We start from the raw sequence: 17026 nt of genomic DNA, 5'->3' as shown, positions 1-17026 counted from the left end.
CCCCTTTGATCTTATTCCTTAGAAATGTTTACTTCCTTTGGTTTTGTCTGATTTTTTAATTTGTTATGTTTCTGCTGTTAGGGTCTGTTAAATGGCAGCTCTGCAGTTTCTGACACCACCTGTTGAAGTTTCTAGGAAGTCGTGATTTTAAGTTTGCAGTTAGTTGCTCAGTGTGGATGTTCTCATAGTGTCTGCCCTAGACATTATTAAAAAACATTATTCATTAGAAACTATCTAAAGGGAAAGTATTAGGATTCTCTGTTTACTTCAGTTATTATGCCATTGTTTTCTTGGGTTACTTTCCAACAAGAGTAAAAAGTGTGCTCTGTGCTCCCTGCAAGTAATTTGAGCATTCACAGGAGTGCAGCAGCATATAAAGCTGAAATATAAACTAATTTCCAATTTGGAATTGCTGTATAACTATCTGTTATAAAGGATACAGATCATGATATCTACATCCTAATGCCAGCTGCAAATAGAGAAAGGCATTTGATTTGATCTAGTCTGTCTGTCGTTCTGTGTTCTGCTCCTGCTTTTTCTTTTTTTTTTTTTTTTTTTTTTTTTTTTAGATAACCAATCAGAAGAAATATGTGTTTTCCCTGTTTACAGCTGCCTGCAAAAACCATGGGTTCTTAAGTGTTTCGGCTAGTCTAATTGCAGATCTTTAAAGAAAAAAAAAAGAAGAAATATGATGGTGTTTCTAAAACCATCAGTATATGATGTGCTATTTTAGAATAATAATATAGACAATGCGTTTCTGGAATTGTTGTGGCAGGAGAAAAAGGAGAAACCACTCTAATAGTGCAAAACCAGATAATCCCAGTATAATTTAGGGCAAATCTAGGTGTGACTAAGATATGGACTGTTGTTGTCCTCTGTTGTCTTAGATTTGATCCCTAACATTTTCTTTCCCCTCCAAATAGTAATTAATAGTCTGCATTACCAAGAAAAGTTTTGCCTTTGGGGTAGTGTTTGGGCAGGAGAAATTGCTAACTGTGGGAAATGCTATTCAAGAGAGCAAAGTTTCTCTGCTCTTTCATAGAATGGTGCAGTTAGGTTTTCAGGGAGTGGAAGAAGTGATATAATTGAACAGGGGAGATGGTTGCTTTGATTTTGCAGAGTATTGTGGTTTCTCATGGGTTGTGGTCGGACGCTGGGGGAAGCCTTGAGGGTGGGGACTAGATGGGAAATATTCCTGGCAGGAGAGAGGTAGAAACCCTTTGCTGGAGAGGTGTCTGGGTGAGGAATGGAAGGGATGTGGTGAAGAGCCAGCTTTCCTTGCCTGGGGCGTTTCAGCAGCTGCTCAGCTGGTTCCCTTTCCAGGATCTGTTTGACCGAGTGAATCTCAAGTGTGTTACCTGCTAAAAAGCTGGGGGAGGGCTGCCACTGGGAACTTCTGCACTGCTGATAATTCTGACTGACTTTTTCACACACATCTATCAGATACTAATTCTAAGCCTTGAGTCAGTCAGATTTTCCAAGCAGTCTCTTCTTTATTAGCCTAGCCGTAAGTGCCGTCAGGCTTTTGAAATCTTCAGTTGAGTAAAGAAAAGCCTTGGGGAAGAATGCCCGAAAAAGAGAAGTACATCCTTGTAGGTATATGAAAACCTAATTCTGTTGAGTTGTGGGGAGGAAGGGCAGAGTTATTTATGCTGTTAATAGAATGTCCATTATAAATGAAAATGTTGACAAGCAGTTCAGTTTTCTGAGTTACATCGTCTTTTTCCTGTGTGCTACAACCTGCTCAGTGCTTTTAATCTGTAAAGTCCTGTGGGAGAAAAGGAAGACTTGGCTGTAATTTTGCTAAATATGTAAGTATAATCATCTGACTTTACATCCTTGTGTCTCTTGTTATCTCATTTCAGCTGAAATTTAAACAAGCTTTTTTTTTTGTCTGGCAATTTGAACAAATAATGTTATTCCTAGACAAGAGTTTGAGCAATTTTTTTTTTCTTTTTAAGAAACATGAAAGCAGCTGTGTACATTAAGATACAGTCTTTCTAAAACCTTTGTAGGAAAATATGTGGCAAGCCCATTTTCTTACTTAATAAAATACTAGTGTTTTTGAAAACAAAGTCACTCTTGTTACTCTTAAAGTTTTGCAACATTTCCCAGATCAGCATGCCTTCCCAAAAGGCACAGCACAAGAGCAAAGATCTGCTCTGTGGGTCAAATTAAGGATCCTGTCTGTGCTGGCAGTTTAGTCTTTTGACCTGGACTGTTTTGGGGAGCAGATGGTACAGCTCTTGGATGTAGGCTTGCTTTTGCTTTTGATAAAGCACAGATACGTTTTCATAATCCCTTCCTCTCAAATTCTTAGCCTTGTCTGATTTGCAAACTACTTTTTAGGTGTTGCATCTTATCTTTCCCTCTGAAAATAAAGTAGATTGGGAAGAACAGCAGCTTTCAGACAAGCAAACTTCATTGAAACTGGACAAAAATGCAGTATTTCCAATAACGTAAAACTTTAGACTCGGAAGAGATTTTAGGATCTGCTTTTCTTTCTAGGAAGAGAAGAAAAAGGTTTGATAAAATAATAAAACGCAATGGTGTTGCTCCTAAAAATGCACTTGGCCTGCACAGCTGTCTTGGTTTTAGGCCTGTTTTTACACTGGCTTGAAGATTGGCTTGTTTTGGAAAGGAGGAATATCTGTACTTTCAGAGTAGTCCCCAGAAGACACAGCAGGTAGATGCTGTCAGCTGATGTTTATCCTTCTCATCTCCTCAGCACTTCTGGTGTTGCTTCTTTGCAGTGAGGAGTCACTGCAGTGAGGAGTTACTGAAATCATACTTTTAGTTAGAGGAGGGCAAAGCTTAATTTCAGCCTGATTTAAATGTCAGTGTTTTCAGCATCTGTTTTTATGGCTTGTAAAACCTATGTGGATGCAAATCCTGGTGCTTCCCTAGAGCTCTGCATCCGCAGGTGCCTGGTGTAGGTAGAGTCAGATGACCCCAGTGAGGTACCTCTCAAGAAGAGGGACTTCTACCCCTGTTGCACAGTGGATTCTCTCCCCTACGTGAATGCACCCAGTGGAGTGGGGTGTGCATGTGGGCAGGGAGTGGGTGAGAGAGCACAAAGGAGTAGTGGGAGAGCAGAATGCAGCTAGGGGATGCACACCTACCCAGCAGGAGATTAGGTGGAAGGTCTCCCTGGCAAAACCCCTCTGCAGTGGTGGGTTTGACCTGCTGGACCTTCATAAAAGAGGTTCTTGGTGGCCAGTTGCCTCAATGTACTTCTTACCATAGCTCTCATTTTGGTCCTTGGTAATGTTTGGCTGATTAAATCTGGTAGCAGCTGTTCTTGGAATCAGAGCAGAGGCAGGAAATGAAAGATCAGCAGGGATGATAAAGGCACAAAAAATAAGAGGTACATGAAACCAAAATTTTGATTGCTTGGGCTCTTTTATTGGGTTTTAACTGTGCTGTAAGGCAAGTGAGTTTTGAGGAAAAGCCATATGAATCCTGTACTGCTCTTGTTTCTTCAAGATCACTGGAATGTACATACTCATATTGAAACTACTGCTTTGCTGTAAGAGACATTCTGATTGCTTCTTTGGAAGTTGATTTGTACTGAGGAAGGGGTTAAAATATTGCAGATTTCAAATTAGCTGCATTGAAAGGATTGAAATATATATGGATTGAAATATAAATGTTGCACTGCAGTTCCTACAGTGCCTTGTGGAACAGCTGTGAGAAAGTATTCACTGCATGGCCCATTTGAGACAGGAAAGCTGTCTCTCAGGAAAATAAAAAAAATCTGTCCTTTTTTTGGTTTTTTGTCCTAGGAAAGAGAAATGTATCTTGAATACTCCCAGGTGTCAAAAGTATCTTCTCTAGCTGAAAGTGGTGTATTGGTGTAGGGGTGTTATGACAGAATGAGTGATAAGTCTGTTGTGGGAATTTTGTTTGTTTAATTTAAGTTGGGCTTTCAGAAATCTGAGGGAGGGCTAAATCTGAGTGATGTGCTCTGAAGCTGCTGTTTGCATTGAGGCTGTTATTGCATGATCGTCTAAATCAGTTCTGGGACCAGTGAAGAAACAATGACAATCCTTTATGTGTAAGAAGAGACAAATGAAAAGTTAGTAAGAGAGAAATCATCTGTATCTCAAATGGGCACTTGTAAGCTTATTGTAGATGGTTGTTAGGGCTCCATATGTCTTATTTTCCTGATTATGTAGGATTGCTTACAAAAGCAGCACAGTTCTTTAAGAGCAGATATCTTCAAAACAGCCTAAGTGACTCATTTTAAAAAGGGAAGTACCTTATGCATACTTCTTGTAAACTTGACTGGAACAATGATTCATTTTTGGTTAGCTTGGTTGTGCATGATCTGCAAACTTAGAAGACTCTGACAGTGCTTGCTTTTTTTCCTCCTGTACCTGGGTTTTAAACCATTCTGAAATGTCTGTAGATTATTCTGAAATTGCAGATTGTTATTCCATAATTAATTAATCTTGGTCGAGTTCTCTCAGAGAATCAGACAGAAGCCAATATCATTCATCTGTGGAGAACTTATAAGTGTGTTTATCAGAAAAACATGTAAGTCAATATGGAAAATATACATAGCTATTTATAGCACATGCCTTCACTGAATGGTGGTTAACACACACTTGCCCTCATTTTTCTCCTGCCCTTTTAAGCAGACAGCATCCAGGGAGGTGACTTGTCCTGCACTCTGCTTCACAAACTGGGTGAGATCAAGATGTGATGAGAATGATGGATACTTGGGATGTTGGCTTGTCTGCTGACACTCGGAAAAAAAGGCCCCAAAAGTCATTCTTAGGCATTGCAACTACTAGTTTCCCCCATGAATTGTCTCCTCCTGCTCCTTTCCCACAGTCCTCCTTCAGTAGCTGTGTGGCGGGAGCTGTACCATGTGTTGGACAAGGACTCCGGGAGATAACTGAGCTCTCCTCTTCTGTCTGGAATACTATATTACTACGGAAAAGCACACTGCAAGATATGTTATAATTAGAATATGTTTTGCTGCAGTGTAATTAAGGGTAAAATGCTGGTGCTTTGTGGAATAGGGCATTTTATTATTGTGCTTTTCCATATCAGATTCTTATCATTGCCTCAGAGGAAAGGAAATGAGGATGTGGGAGACCATTTAAATAAGAGTCTGCATTATTTTTTGTGAAGACTACTCATGAGTTTGACTTGGGGCAGTCTCTAAAAGATCTTACACTGAAGGAATATAGTATTTCACTTTGTAGTATTGCATGTCCCTTCAGGAAGAGGGCAGACAGCGTTGAGCTGACTCTGTTTTTGGTTGCTTTCTCTAACAAATGCAAATAATTGGGGACTCAAATGTTGAAGGAGCATCAATTTTTTTTTTTTTTTGCTGTTGAAATAACAAACAAAAACTGCCATATCTTCCAAGATGCATATAAGCAAATACAAAAATTTCAAAAATATTATTGCTGGTCAGCTGCATTTTGATTCAGATTTCATATTTTGGTGTGGTAAGTCAAAATCAAGTAAACAATAACTCAGAAAGTGTTCTCAGAAAGTGTCCTAATTATGTCTTTTTGTAGAATTCCGTTTTCAAGATGACTTTTTAGTGTGAAAAATACTTTATTTCTATGCTCTCTCTCTTCCCACCCACATTATAATGTTCTACCGAACAGAAGTTATGGTTCCTGATGAGGTTACTATTTTCATATGCAGTACTGAGGAAGATCAGAGGCTTTCATGTCACCTCATATGCTGGTAATGATACCAGCTTCTTAGGCATAACTGGCCACGAGTGAATTTGAGCTTAGGTTTGCAGCAACAGTTGCTCAACAGCATAAGAGTTGGATTATTTGGAACAGCTAGCTCCAGAAACTGCGCTGTAGGTAGGTTCAGTCATTTGCCACTCTGAAAAGTGAAAAATACAGTATTTCTATTCCAGTCTCTCCCACTCCTCATGTCTGGCTGCCTGGTTTTGCAGCTCAGTTATGCTGCTGCATTAGTCCATAAAGCTTTGCTGTAAACCACCAGATTGTTGAAATTTCCACTCTTGACTTTAACAGCGGCAACTTCTCTGCTGTTAGACACCAGAGGCACCCTTAACAGAGGAAGTACTTCTTTAAACTGCATATATATTTTCTGTTTTATACCAACAGGTATTTTTAACAGAATATGTTGGATTATTTTTTTCACAATTAACACTCTATGCCTTAAATTCTCATGAAAATTAACTCCCAGGAGAGTCCATGTCTTGAACTGAGTCAAGAGATATGGCCGACTGCTGCTCCCAGGTATTTTGCATTAAGAAGCGGGTATAGCCGAGGGAGAAGAGGTGTTTCACAGCTAAATGCTGTTCATAAGCCTTTGACTCATTAGTTTGAATGTAACTGTGGTTGTGTTAGAGGTGTTTTAACCAAATGTCCTGCCACACGTGTGTTCAAATTGAAGAAAAGTGTAGAATAGCTTGCTTAGCCTTTGTATGGTTAAATGAATTAGCCAAGAGGTTCACGCACTGGCATATAAAAGACTTGTTAGTAGTATGCTGTGCTTCTTACAGTATCTCATAGGTTGTGATGCAGTTAATTCAGGGCACACATTCCTGTTTCAGCTCTCACTTTGTTGTTGTGAGGGCAGTCTCCTTTTGGTCCCTTAGTTTAAGTCTTCCTTGTAGCTGCAATGCTTGCTGACTATTTCTTTTCCAGGGGTAGGTTACAGGTCATTCCAAGCTTCTCAAAAGGAGCACAATGATTTGGCTGTAGGGTATAAGCTAATGTTTTAATAACTTCACTGGAAGTGGAGATCTAGATCAAGAAACAGAAGGAGAAAGTTAACCCAGCCCTTCATGCTTCCCAATTCATCAACCTAGAGCTGATATGAAAAGAGTTAATTATTTGGAAATCAGTTCAATTCCATGGCTCTATGGCTTTTGCCTTTCTTCTTCTTTGCAGGTGATTTTAACGGGTAGTCTACATTTAGACTTTCTGAAACAAATCAAAACAGGTCCAGTATAATATAGAGAGTCTTTCAGTAGATCATGGATGGTAATGTCAAAATCTAAAGAATAATAGAATGAACTACTGTAAAGATCTTATTTCAATAAATGTGATTTAATAAATAATATATTAATGTATTTAATTTGCACTAATTGCTGAATGCATTGTTTCTTCTGTAAGTAAAGTAGATATTTCATTTATTTTGTTGGAAACCTTCAAATACAGGCAGGGTTCAGTTCATTGCCTGGGGCATGTTGGATGATTAGTATCTAGATACTGATTGAAAAGTTATACATTAAGTGTCTGTAAAAAAATTCGTTCCTTATTATCCCTGTATATCCCCCTGAATAAATAACGATTGCTGTTACATTCAAAGCTATTGCATTTTCCTGCACGCTGTTCCAAAGCAGATCTTCTGTTGAGGACTGCCTCCCTGCTCCAGGCCGTGTGTTCCTAAATGTGTGTTCCTAAATGTTTTGTGGGTACAGGTGCCCCCTGTAAATGGGGTGAGAATTGGTGAGCTGGGCTGTGTCCTGACCTGCTCCAGGGAAAGTCTCTTGCTCTGCTGAAGAAAACAGACAAGTTACTGGATGCATCCTAGCTCTGGGTGGTTGTCAGCATTCCTGCACTCTACTGTCTGTCTTTTTTCAAACAGTACTCATGGTTTTAAGGTATTCAGCTATTTGGTCTAGGTTTCTGACTGTCTTTGACACCTGAAGATTACAACACACAAACTTCTCAGTGTTGAAAACTCCCAGAATTACTTTCTTTAAATCCTGAAAAGTGCTTGTTCCAGGTAGAAAGTTAGGGCAGTGTCAGCCTCTTTGAAACACACAGATTAATCTATAGATGATCTTTTTATTTAACCTAATAGCATATTCCTGTCCAGACAACCAAGGCTGTTACTTCTTTAAAAACAAATAAATCGTCTGAGTGTGGTGAGCAGTGTTTGGCATATTGAATAGCCAGGGCCTTGTGCATTTGCAGATTTGTTTTCCTGCCTTGTCAAAGAATATTATCTTGCAGACTGTGAAATGTTTTGGCCTTCAAAAGATGAGTTATAAAGCTCACCAGGGGAAAATTGATCCTTATCCTCTCTCTCCACATTGTTTTCCACCTTCCCCAGCTATCATATTTAAGATCCCAGGCCTTGGGCCAGCCCATGTGCAGTTTTTTTTAAACTGACTTAGTCATGGATGTGCTTTCCCTCCTTTTACCTGTTACACTTAATTTATAGCAATAGCATCTGCTGTGTGGAACCACTGCAATAGAATTGTTCCTATCCTTCTGCAGGGGGATTAGCTGCAGAAGCAAAGGACATTGCACTTTCCACAGCCTGGGTGGAAGCTTTAAGTAATGGGTCTAATTAGAGCAGTTTGTCTTCTGTGTTTTGATATGACTATGTTGAAGTGTATTGATGGTTCTCCCCAGTGGCTCGTGAAGGGGCAAGCTTTGCCATGTAACCCTGCAGGTTCAAAAACCTGCTGTGATTGCTATCCCAGGGCAGAGAGGATACCCACTGCATCTGGCTGTGCCTCCTTCAGTCTGGTACCAGAGCATAGTGGTTCTGGTAGGTGCAGCAGCATCTCTCAGCATGCAGTTGAAATGGCCATTCATATTTAAAACATAAAAGATCTTCAAGCTGTATTGTTGTTACTGTCCTTTAGCAGAACAAATCTCAACAAACAGCTTTTGGTATATAGTATATAATTATGAAGCAACAGATGGTGACCTCAGTCTCTTATTATTTTATTCGTGGTTGTTCACAATTCAGCAGTGAGTCTTCACTGAAGCCATGTCCTCTGTTGCAAGTTACACTGTGGAATTCTGCCATGAAGTAAAGGTTTTTCAAGCGGCTGTTTTGCAGGGAGAGGAGAGGTTTTATTGCAAGAGTTGCATGAAGCACTTCAGAAACACTGCAAGTTTTTTTCCATTTCTTTCCTTCCCCTTCCCTTTTTTCCTTGAGTTAATTAAACCACAACAGACAAAAAGGTTTTCTGTAGGCAATACTGTAATACCTTTAGCACAAATCATGATTTCTCTAAGGATGGTTTCACCTTTTACATAGAATTGCCAAGTAAGGGGCTTTTCTTCAGGCTGATGACAGATCACACGGAAGCAGATCACAGTGACAGGCTGGATGCTGCCTTCAACCAGGTACACCTTGCATCCAAACTATTCTAAGGCAAGTTCCATTGTGTCCATGCTCCAGGTGGGTCTCTGGAGGCACATCGGAGCTTGGAGGGGCCGGGAAGGAGCACCTTACAGCACACTGGTGCCATCTGATGGTAAGTTTTCACAGCAAATTTTCCCCCTTCCCATCAGTGTAAACAAGCTTTTTATTTATTTTATGAGAGTCTATGAGGTAACATTAGTTCCATGGTTTTATATATATATATCTTCCAGAAACAGAATTAATATATTAATTTTTAAAAATCTAGAAATGCTTTGTGTAATTTTTTCCTTATTTATCCTATGTTTTAAAAACAGCTTTACATTGAACTACAACCTACAATGCAACTTTTTCACTTAGTTTTCTTTTTTTACCCCCCAGAAGTAACTGTTAATTACAGACATGGTCTTCCTGTGATAACGCTTATGCTGCCCACAAGAAGCGAACGCTGTCAGTTCACTGTCAAGCCGGTAGTGACCACTGTAGGAGCATTCCTGCAGGATGTGCAAAGAGAAGATAAAGGAATTGAGAGAGCTGAAGTCTTTGCAACAGGTATCTTGTATTTCTGTTATTCCCTGAAATAAATGCATTCCTTTTCACATGGACTGTATTTCTTCTGGAGCATAAGTTCAGTCCTCCGTCAGGTTTAGCACTGTTGCTATTGGAATAGCTCGTGAATGCTTCTAGGGCTTATTGTTGTTTCAGAGCTAATAATTTGAGTCCTTTTGAAAAGGCTAATTAAAAATGCAGAATTGGATCTATTACTGTAACTCTCCTTTTATCCCAGTAGTTCCCTCTGTTATCTTTTTCAATTAGTTTCTCTTTGTAATGTTAAATAACGTTAAATAAGTATCTCCTTATTTCCTTGATGTCTCTTTCTTTCCTTGTCCTCCATGGTCATTCTTAAAAGACAGCCTGTTGGACTTCTGAATATGATGCCTGCCAGTTGTTCAGTGTTACCAAGAGCTGAAAGAATCCATTTGCCTTACTACAAGCTTGAGTATAAAAAACTCAAGAGCTAAGCAACCAGATAATGGATGCAATAGTAAAGGACAGTTTTTTAAGACACGGAGATGATTTCATTTATCAGCTGGAGTACAATATTTCAGGGCCTTGCTAGGGTCAAAGAGTAACTGGTATTTTAGGATTAGTGTGGACTTTCCTCCTTGTAATATCCTGTTTATCCAATTGTCCCAAGTTTTCAGATAATTTTCTCAAGTTTGCTCACTGTTCTCTTTGGTTTGCCCATTGATAAAAACTAAAATTGAGTTAACCTTATTCTCCATTTTATTTCTAAGAAAACTTGGTCTTGTATTTTGGCAGTGTTCTTGCAACCCCTGCCCTGGTGCTAGAGAAGGATTCAGTCTTAATTGAATTAATCTTAGTGTTTTTTATCTGAATGTGGTAGAATAGGTGCTTGAAATTGGCTAATTAAAAGCATCTACTTCTCCCCTTCCCCACTCACACCCCTAAATAAAGAAAAATAAAGAAAAATAAAGATACCTCTATATCTGTGGAAAGATTTATTTAACAGCAGGTAACACATAAGTAGAAGAAAGGATGGTATCAATGAAAGCTAGTCTGGTTTAATAGCTGGTGGATTCATAGCATTCTTTTCTTTCTAGTTAATACTACAGAGAGCTGCAGGGGCTTTTAAAGAAACTGATGTTGCCAGAAGGTCAGAAAACCACAGACCTAAGCAAAGTTGCTTTATTTTCCTTTGTGGGCGCATTTAGTAAAATAGGAGAATACCCCACAGAGCAATTTATTGATATCCTCTGGAGCAATGGAGATGTGATCTGTGTGGATCCCAGCATCTGCATGAACTTCAGGAGCTTAATGTACACAGGAACTTTGGTGTTGGGGTTTTTTTGGTCTTGTTTTGCTTTGTTTTGACAGTGTCTGCTAGGGAGCAAAAGTAGAAAGTTCTCTTGAAGATAATTTCATAAAAGACTCTTCATCTTCAGAAGCCACTGGAGGAAATGGTCATTGTGAGCATCTGGCCTTCCCCTTAACACAGAAGTTTTTCCCTACAAAGGATTTCTTAGTGGGAGGAGGCAGAACTTGTGCTGGCAGCAATTATCCTTTGGGTACTGCTGTTGTGCAGACATCCAGGACAGGAGTGTTTGGGATTCACTGCCGGATGGCTTTTGTCTCTGCTACGTCAGCAAAAGCTAGCTAGTCCTGCTTCAGTGCAAACTTGTGTCACTTGTGAAGCTGTGAGGTAACTTAACTTGTGAGGTAACTCCTGTAAGAACCATGCAAGTAGTCTGGCATTTTTGGCATGGACAGGCAGCAGATTTATTTCAAAGTGGAGATGAATTTGAGTTGTTTTCTCATCTGATCTGTTTAAACACACCCTCATCCCCTCTGATTTGGGAATACTTAGATTAAAACAGTGACTCAAAATAGTTATTTGTCAAGTGCCGGGCAATTGTAATGTCATAGAACAGCTGAGATGTTTAATTTATTAGGAAACTGATACTGTAAAGAGAAACTATTGGCCAGGTACTGAGAGATGAACTTAAACATTAAATATTAAAGAAAACCTATGAAGCCTTGATTTAGTGTAGGTGCACTTCTGTGTCATTTAGCCATTAAATGAAACCTAAACTTAACTGAAGTAATCAGTGCTGTGTATGATTACTTGCTTTCATTACCTGTGGATTTGATTTTCATCCTGCAACCCTTTTGTAGACAAAAAATTACCCTTTTTGTTCCACATTGGAGCACTTGTGTTTAGGTACAGGATTGGAATTAGCCTTTGCTTAAAGTCTGTGGGGAATTTTCTAAAATAAAATACCTCCCTTTCCTCAAAATTTTTCGTCTTTTCAGTTAATAAAAGGTAGCACACATTAATCAATCAGTGGTGTATTCAGAATATCCAGAACAAAGAGTCTGTCTGGCACTTCTTTTGAAAAGCATTTTTCTGTTAAATGTTATAGAAAGAGTTCTAAATGTCACCTTAATAATGTGCATGCAAAAGAGACTTGATGTTTTATTATACTGGAAAGGAAAAAAAAAGAAATGAGTGGATGGACACATTAAAATTCTGGATTGAAAGTGATCGATTTGTGGGTTTGCTTTGCTAGCCACACAGTGGCCACAGGTGAGTCAGCTGGGGCATTTGCTTGCAGAGTTCAGTAGTCTGAGCTTCATCAGATGGGGCCTGAGGACAGGGTTCTGGTGAACAAATAATTGAAGACTTGGGATTGTCTGTGGAGCCTTTCTGTAGTGGATGTGTGAGAACAGGTGGAGGAGCTGGGGCAGTAGCACCATGACAAATATCTACAGGCAAACATCTTGGTATTTTGTAGCCTGTTTGGTTATTCATCTTGGGAGTAAAGCTGCCTAGCCCTTGGCAAGGGCAGGGGAAGGTGCTATTTTTGTGTGTAGAAAATGGGAATAATCTCAAACAGCTCCTGTGCAACAGCTGCCCCATGGCTTTTCAAACCCTTATGCCACAGTGATGTGTCCAGCAGCAGTGGTGTGTGGCTCTAGGGGCTCTTGGGCCATCTGAACCCCACTGTGCTCCTCGCAGCCACTGTTACATGTTCCTGCTAATTAATCCAGAGCTCCTTTTTGGTAGGAGCTGTAAAATTGCATGTAAAATTTGTGGGGTACCATTCATGTAAATTTCTGATTTAAAAAAATGAAGTAGAAAAGGGTTCTCCAGTGCATCAAAAGTTCAATCTCATTCCCTGCACAGGACAGCCCCAAGAATCACACCATGTGTTCCTCCTGACTGTTCTCTACGGGCACTCCTCCCAGCAGGATTATCTGGGAGGATATTATTAATGTTTAAAACTCCTCATGATAAGTGAACTAGAATTGAAATCTTTCTTCTGCAGATGGTAGCAAGGTCTCTGATGCAACCTTGATGGAGGTCTTATTGATGAATGACTTTAAACTTGTTATCAACAACAGAGCATGCAGTGTGTCACCTCCTGTAAAAGGTAAGAGGAATCCTTAATAACTGAATTTCATTCAGTGAAAGAAATGGGAAGTCTCAGAAAACTGGGACCTGGGAGAAAGGTGTTTCTCTTTTGCTTTGTCTTTTTACCATTGGACAGTCCTGCTTTTGCGGTTGGAGGTGGGGAGAGAATGAAGAAGGATGTGTTGAAATGGTTTATACGACAAATATTTTCTTTTCAGATAAAATGAGTAGTGAGCATGCTACTGAAATGGAAGATATCAAATCCTTGGTTCACAGACTGTTTGTGGCTCTACATTTAGAAGATCACCAGATCAGGAAAGAGAGAGAATTGCTACAGAAACTGGACCATCTGAAAGGAGAGCTGCTGCCTCTTGAACAGGTTGGGAAGTGGGGGTACTTTTTTTCTAAACTCAAAAGCATTTCCTTTCATCAGAAGTAAATCCTGTGACAGAAGAAAATCAGCATGAATGGCTAGGGTGTGTCTGTTCTGTTTGTTATGTAAATGAGGTTAACTCAAGTAGAATACAAATTATTTTCAATTCAGTTCTTTTTCTTCCTGTTGTGGACATTAATGGGGTAGAAACCACAACACGTGGAGAAGGCTGTTATGAACATGGCTAGTATTGAGATTGAAAGGCCATTTGTTGAAATGTCATTGAAAGTCACCTGTTGCTTTATGAGGTCTGAATACCTATGACAGCAAAAAACCACAGTAGTGGGGTTGACATCATCCATGGCTTATGATAGTGGACAACAGGACTCCTGCTTTATGAGAGCCAGCCTCAGTGTTACCCAGAACTGCCTTGAATGGTAAATGGAAATCCAATAGACAAAGATCTCCAGTAGTGCAAAGGGGAGATTAAAAGCAGAAATTCTTGGTGCACAATGGCAAGAAGATCTGGTTGCCCTTCGACTTAGTGCTTTTATTTTCTCAGCAGGGTAAGTCAGTAAGAGGTGTAGGTAATCCTGAGAAAGGATTTAGCCCAGGGGAAGAAAGCATAGTTGTGGAGCTGTTCATCAGAGGAGCACTCACGTTTATTTGAACAGGTTTCTGCATTTCTTTTCTTTAGATGAAAGCCAAAATCATGGACAGTGCAGATGCAAAAACCTCCAGGCTTTTATGGGTTGGCCTAGCTCTGATGTCAACTCAGGGGGGAGCGCTGGCATGGCTCACCTGGTGGGTCTACTCGTGGGACATCATGGAGCCAGTCACGTACTTTATCACCTATGGGAGTGCCATGGCTTTCTATGCCTACTTCGTTCTTACCAAGCAGGTCAGTGCTTGTCTTCTAAAGGAATGTCTGGAATATTGGGAAGGAGGAAAACTGAGTCTGTGAATCACAATGTTTGAGCTCTGAGGAAAACAGAATTCAGTAAGTGGCCTTGACTTGTTTGATCTATAATGAGGCTGGATGCAAATATTACATCAAGCAGGTACTGCTGCACATGAACTGCAGGACAGCTACTGAGCATAAGTACTGTCAGAAAGATTTCATAACCTAGGAAATGAAAAGTGAGGAAAGAAATCTCTCCTTTAAAATGTTTGTAGATCACTTTGCAAAGTAAATGACACCTTGCTCACTGCAGTAATGGGAGAGCAACTGGTAGTGCTGTGCCAGTTTGTGAATGCTGCCTTATTTAAAAACAAATAAAAATAGTAGGTTTTATTTGCTGGAGTTTACATATATACAGTGCAGGGTACCAGACTTTTTGGAACTTTTTGTTTGGAAGTCTGGCAGTTGCATTACTGAAATACATTTAGTGCCTGAAAAAACGTTATTGCTCTGCTCATCATAATCTGACTGCTTTTTCATGACTTAGAATGCTTCCAGGTAAATCTAGGACAGCTGAAATGGAGCAGGAAGCAGGCATTGTGTAGAAGCAAAAAGTTTCCTCAGATCTTTACCTAGCTTCACAATACAGATTTGTTCTGAAATCCTGTTAAGACTTTGAGAAATATTCTTTTTCCTGTTTTAGCTCTGTACTTTACTCTGAAAGTGGACATCTTGATGCTGAACTTCCTATGATTGAGCTTCCTTTGAAAGCAGAACTCTTTTTGTTGTGGAAGTATGTGGAAGAATACCAGTACTTTCTTCCGTTATACCAATGGATCTACAGACCTTGTGAGAAATTAGGTTCCTTCAGTAAAAAGGGGAGACATATCTGTTTTTATGAAGAGCTGGCTCAGAATGTGAGTTTTACTCCTTCTGACTGGTTTTTAAGAAGGGCTAAGCCATTCCTACTTTTTGTGAGTAGATAAAGAGATTACTACTTGGCTGTTTTGAACAGCTGCTGGTGCCATTGCTTAAGACTTTCAAATAAGTACTCGAGAAGTAGTTCCTGAATTTTCTCTGACTCCTTGGAAGTAGACTCCATTGACTGAGGTGGCTCCAGTCATGAAGATCACACTGTGTGATCTTTATTATAACTGAAAATTTCTTCAGACGTGATAGAAATGACTCCTATTATGTGTTTAAAAAGCCCTTATGGCCCCTTATGGTAAGAGCATAACTTCATGTAGCCTCTTTACAAAACATACATGGGTGCTGGACAAGGTAAGTCTTCCTGAAACAGGCTGAGTTTCTAATTTGCTGACCTCTATTCAGTTTCCTTACTAACCACAAATCTATGTCCTCCTTCCTTCCCCAGGACTACATTTATCCTCATGCTAAGGACAGGCAGTTCCTCCACTACTTCTACCGCAAATCCAAAAAGCAGCATTTTAATGTGGAACAATACAACAAGCTCAAAAACGACCTAGCAGAGGTATTTAAGTGCAGTCCTTCAATAATGAAGCAGCTTCTGGCTTAAGACTTTTTCAGTAAACTCTTAGCTAACAGAAGATTGACCTCAAGGCATGCTATCAAAACACTGCATTGCTTATCAGCCAGTTTCAGCTGTTCAGATCATCATACAATGTTTGCCTTTGATGTATAAACTACTTCTGTAGGTCATCAGAAAGGGAGACCTTTGTGAATTTAATTTAAAACAAATAAGTCAGTTTATCAGCATGACATCTATTTTTTGCATACTCTAATTAATGTTAACAATACCTGCATTTATTTTGGGCACAGTATGTTTGCTGCACTGCTTTGGTAAACCAATGTCCTTGCAGAGTTCAGCATTTGACATCATAACCTTATTCCTTAAGAATAAAGAATAAGATAAAAGACTTAGATTCACAGAGTATGGGTGATTGAATGGAAAAGGAGGTATATACACCTAGGAGAAATTTGGTAACCTTCATGAAATAATTGCAGCAGATCTCTTACTCCACAATTATTACTCCTCCATCCCATCTTGACAGCCTTGTGTTCAATGTTTCATAAAAGAAAATGTTAACTACCTCTAATTTTAGCTCAAAACCCATAGTTCAGGGTGTAATTTCATGTGCCATAATTGACATAATTTTAGAGGTTGATACTTTTTCAGTGGCCTGGGGGTATGAGTTTTTTAACTGTCATTTCAGGAAAATACTACTTTGGGGTGTGGGTGAAAGGCAGGGTTCATGCTTCTCTCTGGAGATGCATGACTTGAGCAGGTCTGTCAATGTTCAGCATCCTACATTTGATTAGTTTAATTCCTTGCCTAAGATCAGTGCCTTCTAAGAAAAGAAAGACAATGCATGTGTGAAAGAGGAGAAAACAGAGGCTACAGAAGGATGAACTCTCTCTCTTTCCTTGGCAGGTAGAAGAATCCCTACGGCGTCTGCGCCAGCCTCTGCACCTGAGGCTTCCCATCGAGGAAATCAATGACAAGGACTGACTTTGGTTTTGTGTTTTCAAAGCTGATATGGACATTTAGTTACTCCATAGTACCTGGGTATTTTTGACCACTAAAGTTTTAAAAGTTCTAATAAAAAGGTTTAAAAATTATTGGGTTGCTTGATGGTTTGGGTTTGTTTTGCTTGTTTTTATTTCTTTAACCCTATGAAGAAACTGCTGAAACAAAGTTCTTCAAAATATTTGT

The 17026-nt window shown here is 39.5% G+C and overlaps 1 protein-coding gene across 4 annotated transcripts in view; it reads left to right on the top strand.

The window, feature by feature from the left end:
* The window catches only part of MCUB (mitochondrial calcium uniporter dominant negative subunit beta), a 46021-nt gene extending 29089 nt beyond the window's left edge, over positions 1–16932 (top strand). For 3 of the 4 annotated variants that reach the window (XM_088163839.1, XM_088163840.1, XM_088163841.1), the window contains exons 2-8: positions 9160–9235; positions 9502–9672; positions 12972–13076; positions 13276–13436; positions 14128–14331; positions 15707–15823; positions 16745–16932. In XM_088163839.1, the coding sequence (XP_088019965.1) occupies positions 9160–9235; positions 9502–9672; positions 12972–13076; positions 13276–13436; positions 14128–14331; positions 15707–15823; positions 16745–16822 (912 nt within the window). In that variant the 3' untranslated portion in view covers positions 16823–16932. Of the gene's footprint in view, positions 1–9159; positions 9236–9501; positions 9673–12971; positions 13077–13275; positions 13437–14127; positions 14332–15034; positions 15249–15706; positions 15824–16744 lie in introns of those variants that run through there. The other variant, XR_015803289.1, reaches the window with a different exon arrangement.
* Positions 16933–17026: the final 94 nt, after the last annotated feature.

The sequence above is a fragment of the Sturnus vulgaris genome, chromosome 4 (assembly GCF_052056855.1).
Source record: "Sturnus vulgaris isolate bStuVul1 chromosome 4, bStuVul1.hap1, whole genome shotgun sequence".
In the NCBI taxonomy this organism is placed as follows: domain Eukaryota; kingdom Metazoa; phylum Chordata; class Aves; order Passeriformes; family Sturnidae; genus Sturnus; species Sturnus vulgaris.
This window is presented reverse-complemented; position numbering and strand designations above follow the sequence as displayed.